The following is an 18,085-nucleotide window of genomic DNA, read 5'->3' as shown; positions in this document are numbered from 1 at the left end:
AGCAAGTCATTTCCTGTCTGTTAAAATATAATCAATTTCATTTTTGTGATGTTTTTCAGTGCTTGTTATATCCCATGCCCACCTAGTCTTTCCTCATAGAAAGTATTCATGATATGCAAGTGTGAGACTTAGTCTTTTTAGTTTCTCATTCCTTCTCCTGATCCAGATTTTCTAAGATTTCTTGCCATTTTTACTTATTTTCTTTGTTCTTTAAAATCACTGAGTTGATATAACTTAGAGAATCTTATTAATTTCTTCATTCACCTTCTCTACTTCTCCATCCTCTGTAGTAGAAGATGGCTTATGAATCTACTATTATTTTCATGGTGATTCTTTTGGAAACATTTCAGAGTGCTGCAAAATGAGCTAATCAAACATCCCACGAAATAACAATTCCCATTTCCTTTAGGTGAATGATTAAAATGCTATTCTGACAATTTTGCTTGATCCCCAGGAGAACCTGTGGACTATCTTTCCGTATAGCTGCAACTTCCTTCTTTCTTTTGGTTTTGTTTATAACAAGACAGCAAAGATTGATACTTATTAATTTCTTCTACTAAAATGTCCACTCATGGGCCCCTGGACAAAGATCTACTATCTAGAGGACAAACAGCTAAATTTAGAGATGGTCTAAAAATGATGATTTTCAGCATCCTGTGCTCCTTTCTCTGCTGCCTTGCTGCCATGAACATAGAAGTGGGAGGTAAATATACAGAGCTAAGACCAATTTGTATTTTTCCTTCTTTTGTGAAATGCCATGGCCAAAGAATTTATTACCACATAATCAGCCTACTGGCCTCTGCATTTAATTAAGCTGATCTTTAGAAAAGCAGAATCAATTTGTTTACAGGGTCATATTTAAAAGCCTTTCTGGCATGGTAAATCAGCTAGAGCTTGTGGTCTGCTAGCAGAGCCTTTCATACCCCCATATATTACCTCCAAACCAAAATAAGCCATCAGAATCACACTTTTTGAAAAAAAAATCTGCACATTTAATTAAAAAAAAAACTTGAATACAGAGATAGTGTAAAATGGTGACCAGAACCTAAAAGACATGGCCCGAGCCTTCTCTCACACATATCCAACAAGTTATTTAGTTTCTTAGTGCCACAAGGCAACTCTCAAAATCTAGAAGTCACATTATAAAGTAATGGTTGAGAGAGTGTACATACTAGGAGTACCCTCCACTGATGAAACCATCTTTTAAAAACAGTTTTGTCGAGGTTACTTGATGGCATTCCCAAGAGAAGAGTGCATCAGCTATACTGTATGGCCTTTGTGAAATCTATTTTGGTTGCTAAGAGCCCTTTTAAAATTTTTGGCTCTGTTCTGAATAGCTGATTTGCCCTGTACATGACCTCTAGATGAGAATTATTACTGTACTTACTAATTTTACCTCTTCTAAGCTTCAAGGTGTAAACTTCTAACTAGTTATTAGATATCTGGCATTGGTGAATAAGTCTGCTTTATTCCATCACTTCACAGCTTCCTAGACTGTCAATCAACTCCTTTAAGGGAGGATTATTAAGATTATTTCTTGGCTGAAATAATTCTTTTTAGTTTAGCTTTATGACAAACTTTATGCTTCTCTCTCCCTGAATTTCCACCCATCCCTTCAACCCTCCCACCCCCATGCAACCACTACTATGTATTTTCTGAATTATTTTGATTACATTTTTCTAGGTTATGTTTGATTTTCATTGTTGTTTTTGTTCTTTTAATTTTTTATTTTAGTTCCTCCAAAACTTTGAATTATGGAATGCAATCATCTCAGAAGAGCTTAAATTATAAACAATCTGAAGGGTGATGGAAAGGTTTTGGTGGGTAAGAAGCAGGTTTGTAGCATGTTACCCATAATGACTTGCGTGCAAGAAGTAAAGGAAAAGATATGAATGATGAGAAAAGGAGGTGGGCTAGTCATATAGCAAGAAGGATGGATGACCTGAATGACACATTGGTACCCTTAGGGTATTATTACTCACAGTTAAATAGCGCTTTAAGGTTTTCTCACAACAACCCTGTGTGGTAGGGAAAATAAAAACAGAAGAAAAGGCAGGCTTCTAGTAATTGGATAGCTCTTCTACTGATGATTTATGGGAAAATGTGGATGAAAAGTATACACGATGAAAAGGGACAAAAGTATTGTAATCTATATATTTCAGGTACAGATGAATCATGGGTGACAATTTTTTTTACAACAGGATAATATTTTTCATTTAATCTCCCTCTCTCTTTTTTCTTGACAGTGCCCCACCTTTCTGTTATTCAGCAACATTTAGGCTTCAGATCTATAGATAATTACCTACAAAAGCTCTCAGATACTTTTCCTGGGCTCTAAAGAGTAGCTCCAAGCTCATCATTCTAGGAATATTATCTCCCAATCTCCCTAAATCTATTGCCACCACTGAAAGCCATATTTTATACTAGTATTATGTAGTTTGTTATTTTAAATATTTAAGATACAACCACTCTATGTGTTAACTTAAAAGAAAAAAAATTATTGCTAGGAATGTTAAAGTTCAGTACTTTTCTTTAGATTAGCTTGAATTTTGAAAAGAAATGCATGTTCACTTATGGATAGCAAGGTGAAAGAAATGACTTACCAGTTGGGAGTAATTGGAGGAGATCGAGAAGGAAGACTTTTGGTTTCTAAATGGTCTACTGATAAAGATCTCCTCTTGGTTGGATTCCATACCATCCCACCTATCACCTTCTTGCAGTATTGGTTATTTAAAGACCTAAAAAACAGGTGCATTTATAATTTTTATGAAGACACAGCATGTAAATTAGTGGTATCTATGAAAGAACATGTGCTGTCAATGGAAGGTTACCTTTTCACCATTTAAGAAGGGCAGAATTTGTCTCAAAAACTACAGCTCTGACTTTTCCATACTCTATTTCTTCAGCAATTCCACACATGTGATTCAGATTTTTTAAAATCAGCCTTTATTATTATATAAAAGAATTTGAGATTACGATCAAATGGTTACAAATCATAAGTTCAATCTTACATAGCCTGGTTCAAATGCAGCTTTAGCCTCAAGGGAAAGGTAGGTATTCAATAGTATTTTCAAGAATTCCTTATTTTAATTTGCTCTTTATGTAGATCCTAATAAAATTATAGCAGGACAGCTAGGTGGCACAGTGGATACAGCACCAGCCTTGAAGTCAGGAGGATCTGAGTTCAAATCTGACCTCAGACACTTAACACTTCTTAGCTATGTGACCCTGGGCCAGTCACTTAACCCCAATTGCCTTAGCAAAGAATAAATAAATAAAGATAAATAAAATTATAGTTCTTCATACCAGTCAAGTCTAAGTTTATACTTTATATCAAGTCAAATTGCTATTGATAATTCCATTAAGTTATTGGGGAAAATAAAACAATTAAAAAAAAAAAACCTAAACTCTATAACAAACCTTAAAAAAATCCAACACTGTTTTTTTCTCTGTAAAATCCTAGTTTATCTTTTTGGCGTTTCTGATTCTATTGTTTTTTCTTTCTTCCCAATTCCCCATCTAGCTATCTTCTCAACAATTGATCGCAACTCCACTAGATTTCATATTTTAGTCCTTGCTCAAGATACTGTTCAAATAATTCCTTGTACTATATTAGCATCTCCTGTTCCTTCTCCATGGGTCTCCTAGGCCCCTATTAGCAATTCTCAGAGATTTAACAGGCTCTGGCTCTACCACTTTAAATCAGTGTGTACTCAATTCTCTCTATTTTGTTCTTTCTCTTCATATCTAAAAGAGATTTCTAAAAACTTCCTGCCCCTTCTTCACTTTCCCAAGGGTTTCATTAGTTCACTTTATACTGTTTCTCCCTCCCAAACCAGATCTCTGCTTGGTCTAATCATGGGCTGCAAAGGACCAGGCACTAGAATCACAATGTACCCTATAAAGAGCATTCAAACTGAGGTGAGAGGGTGTGGGTGTGGGTCTATAAGTGTGCCCATGAATGACTGTGATGGAAAGCAGAGATATCTAACTCCCTAAGGTCAGAACCAGATTAAAATATAACTGGGAAATATTTAACAAATAAATAAAAATACAATAAATTATAGAAAAATATTTATAGCAAACACAGATAACATGTTAAAAGTAAGTCAATGTATGTTCTATAGGGATCCTTATGTATTGTATAATGTCCCCTGTTGCTGTTTGACATTACTGTAAAGACAAAATATAACCATGTTTTTCTAGGATCACTGAGCCCATCATTTCTCATAGCATAGTAACATTCTTTCACAATCATATATCACAACTTGTTCAGTCATTTCCCAATTAAAGTGCATCCCTGAGTTTTCTAGTTCTTTGCCACCATAAAGAGAGCTACTATAAATATTTTAAAATATATATATTCTTCTCCTTTTTCCTTAATGATCTGTGGAAATAGACCTAATAGTGGTATTTCTAAGTAAAAGGATACAGCTAGTTCAATAACTCTTTGGGCATAATTACAGATAACTTTCCAAAACAGGTGGATCAGTTTACAATTCCAGGGTGATAATGAATGGGAGAAAAAAAAGGGGGGAATTTATATGATAATTTTGTTGTGTATTTGAAAGGAATAGCAAGTTGTACATAGTAGAACTGCACTTTTACGTACAATAATCTTTTTTTTCCCCTAAGGCAATTGGGGTTAAGTGACTGGCCCAGGATCACACAGCTAGGAAGTGTTAAGTATCTGAGACCAGATTTGAACTGGTGTCCTCCTGACTTCAGGGCTGGTGCGCTATCCACTGTGCCACCTAGCTGCACCCATCTTTCTTTTTTATTGTATTGTTAACAGAAATGCTTGTTTTATCCCATAAATTAAAAAAGAAATTAGAAAAGAAATCAATATATCATGCTTTTTTTTTCTTTTCAAAAATAGTGTCTTTTAAAGGAGGGAAGGTATGTGAGTATTAATCTGAGGAAGTAGATCTATATATATTAAATGACCAAAAGGTAAATATAAAAGGCATTGAAGCAGCACTAAAATTTTTTTTAAAAGGTTAATGCCTTACAAACTTGTAAAGGCACTTAATCTTTGCTTTACAATCTTTGCTGAAGTGAATTGAATTAGAATGACTCATTCACTAAGGTTCACCACAGTTTGGACATTAAAGCCAGGTAAACACAAGGGCTGAGGGACACTAAAGAGAGGCAAGGTCTAGAGTTGGCTCCAGGGCCTATCAATAAACAACATGATGTCAAGATTGATAAAGGGCACTCCCATATATTGCCTTCACTTGTTCTGTGGATGCATGTATATATATAACTTTGCATCTGGACTTCCGCCCCACTCTTATATCTGCTGTTCTATCTAGTTTCAGTTCCCTAGAAAAAGATGGCCCTCCCAGGTTAAGCTAATCATCTCTAATCTCAATAGCAATCAAGCCTGATTGACACCTCCTCTCTTCATCTCTTCTCCAATTGGAGGATGAATGATGAAGTCCCAAACCAGCGGTTCTCAAACTTTTGTTCTCAGTATCTTTATGTTGTTAAAAAAACTATCGAGGATCTGTTCAAAGAGTTTTTGTTCACATGGGTTATATTTATGGCTATTTACTATATTAGAAATAAAAATAATTTTGAATTTATAGAAAGGGTTTCAGAGACCCCAACAATTTTTTGGACTACACTTTGAGGACCACTGTTCCAAACTCTTCTTAATGCCTTTCTTTATAGAGGATTGAAACTGGACTTTGGGGTTTACTCCACTCTACAATTGCTTTCCTACTTAGTTTCAACTGCACAGACCAAGATGACCCTGTGACAGAAACTCCTGGTTTCTGGTCTTCTTTCATCATCCTGCCCCTTTCTTGCCTCCTTTTATATACTGTCTTTCCCCAAATAGATTATAAGCTCCTTAAGGGTAGGTCTGTCTTTCTTTTTATTAATTGTATCCCCAGTTGCTTAGCACTGTGCCTGGAGCATAACAGGCACTTAAATGTTTACTAGATTGGTTTAGATTACAACAACCTTCAAACTACAAAAGTTTTTGTTATCTCTGCTCTCATTACTCTCAATAATAACCCAAACTACAATATGGTGGCAGATATTCTGGGTTTAATTCACCCTAGCTCCGTTCTAAGATCCTCATTACAGCATTCCGGTAAATATTTGCGACAGTAATGACAATAAATATACTTTCACATTTATGTGACAGTTTACAATTTACAAGCATTTTTTCTCACTGATTCTGTGAAGCAGATGGTCTGTTAACACCCCCATTTTACAAATGAAGAAACTGAACCTCAGGATTGCTTTAAGCCCTTAGTATAAATCTGGGCAGGTAGGTGGTGCCATAGTGTACAGAGTGATGGATCTAATGTCAGGCTGATTCATCTTTCCAAGTTCAAATCTGGCCTCAGACCCTGGACAAGTCCCTTAATCTTGTTTGCCTCAGTTTCCTGTAAAATGAGCTAAAGAAGGAAATGGCAAATTACTCCATATTTTTGCCAAGAAAATCCCAAATGGGCTCATGAAGAGTTGGACCTGACTGAATGACTCAACTATGAGCTATTCTTGTCAATTCCCTTGAAGTCACTGTCGATTAGCAAAAGTGCCTGTCATATAGGAGGCTCTTAAATGTTTGATGAATGGGGAGGAGGATGGCTCTTTTTTATGTACATCCCTGGTTTGTCCTTTTGGGGGTTTCTGATTAAAATAATGGTTTTGTGGGGAAATTGACAGTCTCTAGCATTTTTTCTTATACATTTTAAGTATTTATATATTTAAAAAAAAATCTTAGCCTCTTCACCTCTTCATTCACAAATTTTAGGGAATATAAAATCATCTTGATATCTTTTTGTCTGGGGTGGTTATCATTCAAGATGTATTTATATCTACTTAACTTGTGCAGTTAATAAAGAACAGCCTGGTGCAATGCACAGAGGACTGTATGTCCTGGAGCTGGACTATATACCCTTTGGGCATAGTTCCAAATTGTTCTCCAGAATTGATGGATCAATTCACAACTCTACCAACAATGCATTAGTGTCCCAATTTCCCCACATTTCCAACATTTATCATTTTCTTTTCTTGTTATCTTAGCAAATCTGAACTGGTACCACAGAATTGTTTTAATGTGCATTTCTTAATAATGACTTAGAGCATTTTTTCATGAGTGTAGATGGCTTTAATTTCTTCATATGAAAACTGTCTGTTCATATCCTTTAATGATTTATCAATTTTGGAATGATTTGTATTCTTACAAATTTGATTGAATTCTCTATATTATTTTAGAAATATTTAGAAATAATTTTATCAGAAACACTGGCTATAAAAACTTTCCCCCAGCTTTCTATTTCCCTTCTAATCTTAGCCACATTAGTTTTGTTTGTGCAAAATCTTTTTTATTTTAATGTAATCAAAATTATTCATTTTGCATTTCATAATGTTCTCTAGTTCTCTTTGGTCATAAATTCTTCCCTTCTGCAAAGATCTGATAGGCAAATTATTTTTGCTTTCCTAATTTGCTTATAGTATCACCCTTTATGACTAAATCATACATCCATTTTGACCTTATTTTGATATAGGGTGTGAGATGTAGGTCTTTGCTAAATTTCTCACATACTATTTTCCAGTTTTCCCAGAAATTTTTGTGAAATACTGAGTTCTTATCCCAGCTGGAGTCTGGGGAATCATCAAACATTAGATTGTGGTAGTCATTGATTATTATGTCTTGTATACCTAACCTATTCCACTGATTCACCAATCTATTTCTAAGCCAGTACCAAATGGTTTTGAAGACTGATGCTTCATATTAGAATTTTAGTTCTGGTCCTACTAAGCTACTATCCTTTGCAATTTTTTTTCATTAATTCCTTTGATATTCTTGACTTTTTCTTTTTGCCGATGCATTTTGTTATTATTTTTTTAACTCTATAAAATAATGTTTTAGCAGTCTGATTGGTATGGCACTGAATAAGTAGGCTAATTTAAGAAGAATTGTCATTTTTTTATTAATGCTTGGATGATTTATGAGCACTTGATATTTTTTCAATTATTTAGATTTGACTTTATTTGTGTGAAAAATATTTTGTAATTATTCTATATAGTTCCTGGGTTTGTCTTGGCAGGTTGACACCTAAATATTTTATTTTGTCTACAGTTATTTTAAAATGGAATTTTCTCTATCTCTTACTGTTGTGCTTTTTGGCAATATACATAAATGCTGATGATTTATGTGGGTTTATTTTATAACTCACAACTTTGCTAAAAGTGTTAATTGTTTCAGGTAGTTGTTTTTTTTTTTTTTTTTTTTTTGGTTGATCCTCTAGGATTCTCTAATGATATCATCATATCATCTAAAAGAATGAAAATTTTATCGCCTCATTGACAACTCTTTTTTAGTACATTTCCAGTACAATATTGAATAACAGTAGTCATTTTATTGGGAATACATCTAGCATCTTCCCATTATGTATAATTCTTGTGGATGGTTTTAGAAAGATGCTGCTTAGGATTCTGTTTTTTAATCCATCTGCTAGTCACTTCCATTTTATGGAAGAGTTCATCCCATTCATATATAGTTATGATTACCAGTTGTGTATTTCCCTCCATTCTATTTTCTCCTTTTAGATATACTTTTTTTCTCTTTCCACCTCTTCACTAGTTCCTCTTCACTAGTGTTTTGCTTCTGACCAGCCATTCCCTCCATCTGTCCTCCTTTCAATCACTCTTCATCCTTTCTCTTATCTCTTTCTCCTAGTGTTTCTGCCCTCCCTTCTATGTAGTCCTTTTCTTTTCTTTCTCTTTTTTCCTCCAACTCCTCTATAGGGGAAGATAAATTTCTATACCCAACTAAGAGAGTCTGTTATTCCCTCTATAAGCCAAAACCAATGAGATTAAGCTTCAGACAATGTTCACCCCTCTCTCTTTTTTCCCTCTCCTATAATAGATCTTTTGTTCTTCTTCATGTGATTGAATTTATCCCATTCCTCCCCTCAATCTTTATCCCATCCCTTAATGTTTGTTTCTTTAATATCATCACATCTGAATCAATTTATGCCCACATCCTCTATTTATGTATGCCCCCTTTAATTGCCTTAATAAAAGATACAGTTCTCAAGAGTTACAAGTATCACTGGGCTTATATCCCAAAGAGATACTAAAGAAGGGAAAGGGACCTGTATGTGCCAAAATGTTTGTGGCAGCCCTGTTTGTAGTGGCTAGAAACTGGAAAATGAATGGATGCCCATCAATTGGAGAATGGCTGGTTAAATTGTGGTATATGAATGTTATGGAATATTATTGTTCTGTAAGAAATGACCAGCAGGATGAATACAGAGAGGACTGGTGAGACTTACATGAACTGATGCTAAGTGAAATGAGCAGAACCAGGAGATCATTATATATCTCAACAACGATACTGTATGAGGACGTGTTCTGATGGAAACGGATTTCTTTGACAAAGAGACCTAATTCAGTTCCAATTGATCAATGGTGGACAGAAGCAGCTACACCCAAAGAAAGAACATTGGGAAATGAATGTTTGCATTTTTGTTTTTCTTCCCGGGTTATTTCTACCTTCCGAATCCAATTCTCCATATGCAACAAGAGAACTGTTCAGTTCTGCACATATATATTGTATCTAGAATATACTGTGACTTATTTAACATATATAGGACTGCTTGCCATTTTGGGGGAGAGGGTAGAGAGAGGGAGGGGAAAAATCGGAACAGAAGTGAATGTGAGGGATAATGTTGTAAAAAATTACCCTAGTATGGATTCTGTCAATAAAAAGTTATTTAAAAAAAAAAAAAAGGAGTTACAAGTATCATCTTCCCATATAGGGATGTACACAGGTTGTTTTCCCCTTTCCTGTTTACCTTTCTATGTTTCTTTTGAGTCCTTTATTTATAGATCAAGTTTCCTGTTTAATGCTGGTCTTTTCAATATAAATGATTGAAAGTTCTTTACTTCATTGTAGATCCATCTCCTCCCCTAAAAGATGATGCTCAATCTTGCTGGGTAGTTGATTCTTGGTTGTAACCCCAGGTCCTTTGTTTATAGTATTCCAAGTCCTCTGATCTTTTATTGTAGAAGCTGCCAAATCCTGGGTAATCCTGACTGTGGCTCCTTGATACTTGAATTATTTTTTCTGGCAGCCTGCAGTATTTTTTTTTCTTGACATTATAATTCTGGAGTTTTGTAACAATGTTTCTTGAGGTTTTCCTTGTAGAATCTCTTTCTGGAGGTGACGGATGGATTGTTTCAATGACTATTTTGCCCTATAGTTCTAATATATCAGGGCAGTTTTCCTTGATGATCTGTTGAAGAACGCTATCTAGACTTTTTTTTTTTTTTTTTTGGTCCTTCAGGTAGAACAATAATTTTTAAGTTGTCTCTTTTGTATCTGTTTTTTCAACAAAGTATTTTACATTTTCTTCCATTTTTCCATTCTTTTTAGTTTATATGACTTATTCTTGATGTTTCTTAGAATCATTTAGCTTCCATTTGCCTGGTTTTAGTTTTTAATGTATGATTTTTTTCAGTTAGTGTTCATATCTTCTTTTCCATTTAATTAATTCTATTTTAAAATATATCGTTTTCTTCAGTCAATTTTTTTTTTTTTGCATTTGTCCAATTGTATTTTTTTAAGGAATTGATTTCGTTAGTAAATTTTTTTGTGTTTGACCAACTGCATTTTTCAAAGAATTGTTTTCCTTTTCCAAGCTGATGACTCTCTCTTGCATACTTCTCATTTCTTTTCCTAATTTGTGTTCTACCTCCTCTCTTATTTGGTTTTTAAAATCCTTTGTAAACTCTTCCAAGAAGCCTCTCTCAACTTGAGTACAATTCATATCTCCTTTTGAAGTTTTGCATATGGGCATTTTGTCCTCATCTGAGTTGATGTTTTAGTCTTCCCTGTCACAGTAGTAGCTTTCTATAGTTAAGGTTCTTTTCTATTTCTTGCTCATTTCCTTTCTTTCTTTTTCCTATTTCATGACTTTTAAATTCAAGTTCTGCTTCTGGGAAACAGAGAGAGCTGTCCTAAGCTTCTTATGCAGCTTTCAGTCTTGACCTTGAACATAGGAGTCCAGGTATTTGGTATCTTGTTCACAACATGGGGTAATCTGAATTCGTCCCTCCTGCTGTTGCCCAGGTTTCCCAGACTAGCAATTTGCATTCTGCACTGGGACTGAATGCTGCTCCACTTATCTATTCTGCTACTGTTTTACTGAGCCAGGACCAAAGATCTTGGTTGCTAATCTATGATTAAAACCCTCCCCACTGGCTTTTCCAGACACAATTTGAGTTGAACTGCTCACCCTTTTCACCCCAGTGACACTGACCTTTCTTGAAGTCCTTCTAACCTATCTTGAGGTGGAAATTTATTTTTGTATCTTCATTGGCTCTGTTGTTCCAGATTCTGCTCAGAAGCTTGATTTCATGTGGCTTTGAAGGGAAACTGAGAGACTTCAAAGAGCTTCCTGGCTTCATTCTGCCAACTTGGCAATGACCTCATAATTTTCCACACTTGGAATTTTCATGGCAAAGATACTAGAATGGTTTATTATTCCCTTTTCCATATATATATATATATATATATATATATATATATATATATATATTTTTTTTTAAAACAGATAAGGAACTAAGGAAAACAGAGTTAAGTGACCTGCCCAGGTCTACTGTCTGAAGCCAGATTTGAAGTCATGAAAGGTTTATTAAAAAGGTGTGTTAACTAATATTTATATCTCAAATAATACAATAGAAAATATCAGTTTTATGGGTGGCCTCAAGCAACAAGAACAATGCATGACAATATTGATGAAAGTGATCCTTTTTTTCTGATGATTGTCAAAGTCATCTTCTAGCAGAGTGCCTTGTTTCAAACATTAAGAATTAGTATGGTACAGGATACAAAATAAATCCACAAAAGTCATCAGCATTCTTATATATTACTAACAAAGAATTAGTATAGTAGTATGTAGGAGTTTCAGCAAAGGCATCTCCAGCCAAATGATGTAGCTCAACTGATCAGTCAATAAATATTTGTCAGTCGCTTACCATATGCCAGAGACTATGGGTTCAAGTCACGGAAACAATTTGAGCCTCTGTTCCTTCATCTGTAAGATGACATTAATAACAAACCACCTACTTGACAAAGTATAAAGATACTGCTTTGTAAATTTAAAAATGTTATTTAATGATAATAGCTAATATTTGTATAAGCACTTTTACAAATTTTTATCCTCACAACATTCTTGGGAGATTGGCTATTATTATTATTATAACCCCAGTTTATAGATGAGAATACTGAAGACAGAGGTTAAATGACTTGCTCAAAATTGCTGAGCTAGTAAATATCTGAGGCCACATTTGAATTCAGGATTTCTTCATTCCAAGCCCAGCATTCTATTCACAGTACTACCTAGCTAACTCTGAATAGCTATGAAATGCACATAGGTTATCTCATTCAATTCTTATAATTACCCTGTGAGGTAAGAGCTTTTATAAATGTGAGTTACTACAGAGAAAGTGAACAAAAGCAGAGGAACTATTCTTATATATTGCTAATGCTACAGCTCCCATAAAATAAAATCTTTGGGCATTAGAAAATTTAATTATCTTGGTACTTTTCAACATGCCACTCATTTCCCCATGTAAGTAAAAGAGTGGTTAAGACAATTTTGATTTTACCATCATTTAAAAATTTTCCATTAATGATTATTTCCAAATGAGAGATGAATGTTAGGATAGAGAAGTTATTACATTACTAGGAAATTATAGTACTCTCTCAGAGGAATAAAGTTAGCATCTGCTGATGATATTTATCACCATTTCTAGGTGTACCCACCTCACTGACTTTATTGATAATTATGATGTTTTATTCAGAATACATAATGAAAGAAATTTAATTAGAAAAATAATCATCTCCATCTTATCTCTACTGGGTCTGTATCCCAAAGAGGTCATAAAAAAGAGGAAAAAAAACCCACATGTACAAAAATGCTTGTAGTAGCCCTTTTTGTAATGGCAAGGAATTAGAAATTGAGTGGCTGCCCATCAGCTGGAGAATGGCTGAATAAGTTACGGTATATGAATGTTATGGAATATTATTGTTCTATAAGAAATGATGAACAGGCTGATTTCAGAACAGCTTGGAAAGACTTACAGGAACTGATGTTAAGTGAAGTGAGTATAACCAAGAGAACTTTGTATACAATAATAACAGGATTATGTGATGTTTCACTGGGATGGACTTGGCTCTTTTCAAAGCGATGATTCAAGGCAATTCCAATAGACTTATGATGGTTCACATTCATTCACATCCAGAGAGAGAGAGGACTATGGTGATTGAATGTGGATCACAACATAGTATTTTCACCTTTTTGTTGTTGTTGTCCATTTTTTTTGTTTTTTTTTCCTTTCTCACTTTTCCCCCTTTTGATCTGATTTTTCTTGCATAGCATGATAAATGTGAAAATATGTTTATAAGAACTGCACACATTTAACCTATATTAGATTATTTGCTGTCTAGTGGAGGAGATGAGAGGAAGAAAAATTTGGAATGCAAGGTTTTGCAAGGATGAATGTTGAAAACTATCTTTGAATATATTTTGAAAAATAAAAAGCTATTATTACATTAAAAAAATAAAAGTGATCATTAACACAATCATTAAACAGGAATTTCAATCTCATGTCAACATCACAGATAATTTTAAAAATATTCTTTGGTTATAGAATATTGTTAAGAAAAGCTATAAGAAATTAGGACTTGATGTTGTATATGCAGAAGTTTCTTCTGAAAATGATTTTGTAAGCATTAAAGTGAGGCACACCTCCCTGCTTCCTGCAAATATCCTAGCATAAACTCTTGGATGGTACAAGTGACTCTATATCTTTACAATTTTAGCTAAAGATAAATAAATAAATAGACGTGAACATATTGAGGCTGACACAAAAGGTAGTAATCACTCTGGAAGGAGAGCTAGGACTGACAATCAGGATGTCTAAGTTATATTAGTGTTACTTCTGCCACTGACTGATTAGGTGACCTTGGACAAATGCTTAGCTGAAATTGCTCTATGATTAAAGAGGTCGATATGAAACATTGAGTTAGTGATGCAGAAATAATGCTGAGAAGTCAAATGGCACAAAACAAATATACACAAGATTTTCTAGAGGAAAAGGAAATCACTTGAGAAAAGAATACATTGGTCCTTTGATTCACTAAGCAATTTCACTGAGACAACATAGTATTGGGTCTAAAGGTCGCTCAACTGCATATCTTTTATATCAATTTTTTTTCAAAACATGGCAAATGATGGAAAAAGCATGTTGCCATCAGGGACCTCCCTCCACTTCCCCCTGAAAAAAAACCCAACAACAACCCAATACAATTTCCAGATTATCTCCCAGACTCTAGCATGCACTTAGCCCAGTTTCCTACAATATTTACTATCTGTAACTATGGTTACAGACACAGCTAACCAGTAACTGATGCTTAAAAAGGCGACCCTCAATTACTTCCAGAGAAAAGGGAACTCAGAAATCAGAGGGGAAGTAATTGAAGCCACAAGTTACTCAGCAAAATCTATGCCCACTATGCAATCACAGGCAATGAAGTCAATATGGAAACAAATAGTAGGTATGAATAGGGACACAGCAGTGAACACTCAGACAATATCTTCCAGGCCATTCCTCTACTTTTTGAGCTTTCTAAATCAATCCACAAATGGCATATCAGGGCCAGAAGAGCTCTGCTAATCCATCTACCTGCTTGTCTTGTGAACTGAATCATTCTACAGTATGATTGCTTTGTTAAGGTTGCAGAGTGTCATAGTGTCATAGAATCTAGGATATTTTACCCTTCATAATGACCTTGAGATTCTGTTTGTGTCTGCGTCTGTGTCCCCAGGGACTATATTTCACAAGGTCAGAGACTTGACTCTTCTTGTGATTTCCTGGGAGAGGAGATATTGCTGTATGAGAGGCTCTGCTGATCTATGTTCATTTATGGTTTATAAAAGGAAAAAGGGAACCAGTCTGGAGAGGACGCCTGGATAGATCTCAGCTGCCCAAGTGATTACCACTGCCCTACTTGAAATCTATTTCCAAACTGACAACTCTCCAAATTGCCTGGAACTGAATGGTAGAGTTTGTTTTTGGTAAGTAAAGTGAGATCCGTCTATCTGAACATGAGCCAGGTCTTGCAAATGACAAGGAAAGTAAGTTAGTAGCAGAAAAAAACAATGGTGACACTGAGTTAGGAAACCTATATTTTGTGGCACAGTGAAATGAGCCTGGCTTTGGCATTTAAGGACCTGAATTCAAATCTTGCCTTTATCACTTATTCCCTGTGCAACACCAGGCAAATTTCTTACCCTATTTTTATTTTTTAAATTTTTATTAATTAATTATATATTTATTCATAAAATTTACAATGTTATATTTATTTATTTATAGTTGTATATGTAATTTATACATATTTTTATTTATGTATGTAATTTATTTATATATGTAATATATAAATAAAATATATTTATTTATATAATAAATAAATAATTTATTATTTTTTGAAGCCCAGTTTCCTCAACAGTAAAATGGAATGGGAATGGACCAAATGGTCTCAAAGGACAAAATCCATGATCCCATGACTATATTTACCTCCATTATATTTCATCTTATTAAATTTATTTTATTAGTCTAATCCACTATAATTTTTTCAATACAATAGCGATTCCTTTTACTATCATCAGATCCCAACTATCCAAGTTTCCTCAACATCAATCCTACATTATGCACTCACAACATTCAAATAGAGAGCATGCCAAAATTCAAATAAGCATTTTCAGACTGCAAAGCACCTTTATATACATAGCATTCCACTGAGCCCCAATGGCCACCTTGTGAGAGTATAACTGTTCCCATTCTCTATATCTATGTCACATAAAATGACCAAATTCCTCACACATCAAGAGAAGAATTCTTTTATAAGAAGGAAACATTTTCTATTTCACTAAATCCTTCACACCACTTGTCGGAGGACCAAAAAAGGAGGACTACTATTGGTAAAGTCCTTGGATGGAGAGAGATGGCTCATCTTTCCTGGCCAGATGAAAATCTTGGCAAATTGTAAAGTGGGCACACTAGGGAAGTGGATATGTTAGCAACAAAAGGCTGGGAGATTTCTAAAATCAGATTTTTGGAGATCTCATGGCTAGAGAGCCCAAGCTACAGATTGCTTTGCAACAAAGATTTTCATTTATCTAGTGAGAGAAATTACGTATTTCAAACACAGACCACTTTTTAGAAATTTTTAAAAAACCAATAAAGTGTACTCACTTTTTGGGATTTTTAGAACCTAATGTCCAGTACTGGGCTAGAATACTTCTTTCTCGAGGTATTGTTTTCTTTGCTTGAAAAAATGTATGGTGATCTACACAGGATTTCCATAAGTTTTTGCAAGACCTATAATTTAACATATTGAAGGCAATGATGTGTTCTCGGGCTTCATCCTGAGGGGGAAAACAATCTTGATTTAGTCTGTGCAGAAAAAAAAAATAATGATATCAGTAAAACATTTTAATTACTATTGTAATTACTTCCAGATAGGTAAGTAGTGATAACATTATACACTATACCAACAAGTAAAACAGACATTTCTAATTAGGAAAAGCCAAAATAAGAATAGTACCATTTTCACACTTTTAAGTTGTTTTGTTTAAATTACATGAAGAATGAATCTTCCATGACAACTGAAGATGAAATAGCAAAGCCACATTTACCTACATTCCTCTCTAGGCCATACTCCTAAATCCTTTCCTTATGACTTTATTATGCCAAAGAAACTTCTTCAACCTGGAAACTTACTCTATCCTGGACTATTTACAAGGGAAGTACCTTTAGTCCTTAAAGACTTTCTTTCTGATTGGCTGGTTAATCTCAGAATGTCCATTGTAAATAAGTGGTCCAGACCAACTAGGGCTTCACTGCTCTCCAGGTTCCACAGGACTTTCTCTACCCTGCCCCTAGCTCAGCTATCTTCATCCCCTCACCCCCATGCAGCTCCCTTTTATATTCTCTCCAACAATGTAAACTCCATTATATTACATTACATTAAGTTGAGTGGAAACTAAACTATCTTCTACACAGGCAATCCAACTACAGATTCCCTAATGATTAGATAATTGTGGTGAGGGTGAGGGGAAGTTTCGCTTAAGACTGATAGTCCCTGAAGCCAATGGATTCTCTCAGAGAGAGAGAGAAAGAATAATAAATAATCTATGTATTGTGAGAGTTCCAAATATACTATGTTTGTATGTTTGTGTATGATGAAGGAAACAAATGGTGTGGAATAAATGAAACATATATTTATACATGGAGAAATCTCTTTATGTGTTTTCTATGCATATGAATGTTAAACTTATTTTTAAGCAAAAAAGAATAATATTATTTTTCTTTCATTTTGCTCTTGTCAGAACTTGTTCTGTGGCTTACTTATTGAAGAAGGGAGATCTGAGAAGTGTTACTAGAATAAAAAATAATGATGTAATGGAGAAGAGAGATGCTAATCAGGAGAAAAAGAATGGTAATCACATGACAATAGGAAGGATGGAGAAAGTTGGGTAAGAGGATGGGACTGATAGTATTAATGTACACCAGTGTTTATTAAGCATCTACTGTGTACCAAGCACTTTGCCAAACACTGAGGATATGAAAAACAAGTCTGCTCTCAAGGGCATAGTGTTTTCTAATAGAGGAGACAATATGAGAACAACCATGTGCAAATGAGATTTGCTATTGTTAATTGTTATCGATTGTGTCCAATTCTTTGTGACCCCTTTTGAGGTTTTCTTGGCAAAGATATTGGAATCATTTACTATTTCCTTCTCCAGCTCATTTTATAAATGAGGAAACTGAGACAGAATTTACCCAATACAGAAATCATTCATTCTCTCTCTCTCTTTCTCTCTCTCTCTCTCTCTCTCTCTCTCTCTCTCAAGTCTTAAGCAAAGCTTCCCTCCCCATTCACAATAATTTAGAGAATATTAACTTGGGTTCATATGAATAATAAGCATCTGAAGTCACATTTAAACTCAGGTCTTCCTAACTCTAGGTCCAGCACTCTATTCACTGT

The 18,085-nt window shown here is 34.6% G+C and overlaps 1 protein-coding gene across 2 annotated transcripts in view; it reads right to left on the bottom strand.

Annotated features, from left to right (window-relative positions):
* PTPN3 (protein tyrosine phosphatase non-receptor type 3) overlaps positions 1 to 18,085 on the bottom strand; it is a 239,893-nt gene that overhangs the window by 69,051 nt on the left and 152,757 nt on the right. For both annotated transcript variants that reach the window (XM_051995555.1, XM_051995561.1), the window contains 2 exons: positions 16,291 to 16,463; positions 2,604 to 2,738 (listed from right to left, as the gene is read on the bottom strand). In XM_051995555.1, coding sequence (XP_051851515.1) covers positions 2,604 to 2,738; positions 16,291 to 16,463 — 308 coding nt within the window. The remainder of the gene's footprint in view (positions 1 to 2,603; positions 2,739 to 16,290; positions 16,464 to 18,085) is intronic.

The sequence above is a fragment of the Antechinus flavipes genome, chromosome 1, assembly GCF_016432865.1.
Source record: "Antechinus flavipes isolate AdamAnt ecotype Samford, QLD, Australia chromosome 1, AdamAnt_v2, whole genome shotgun sequence".
NCBI classification, from domain to species: domain Eukaryota; kingdom Metazoa; phylum Chordata; class Mammalia; order Dasyuromorphia; family Dasyuridae; genus Antechinus; species Antechinus flavipes.
This window is presented reverse-complemented; position numbering and strand designations above follow the sequence as displayed.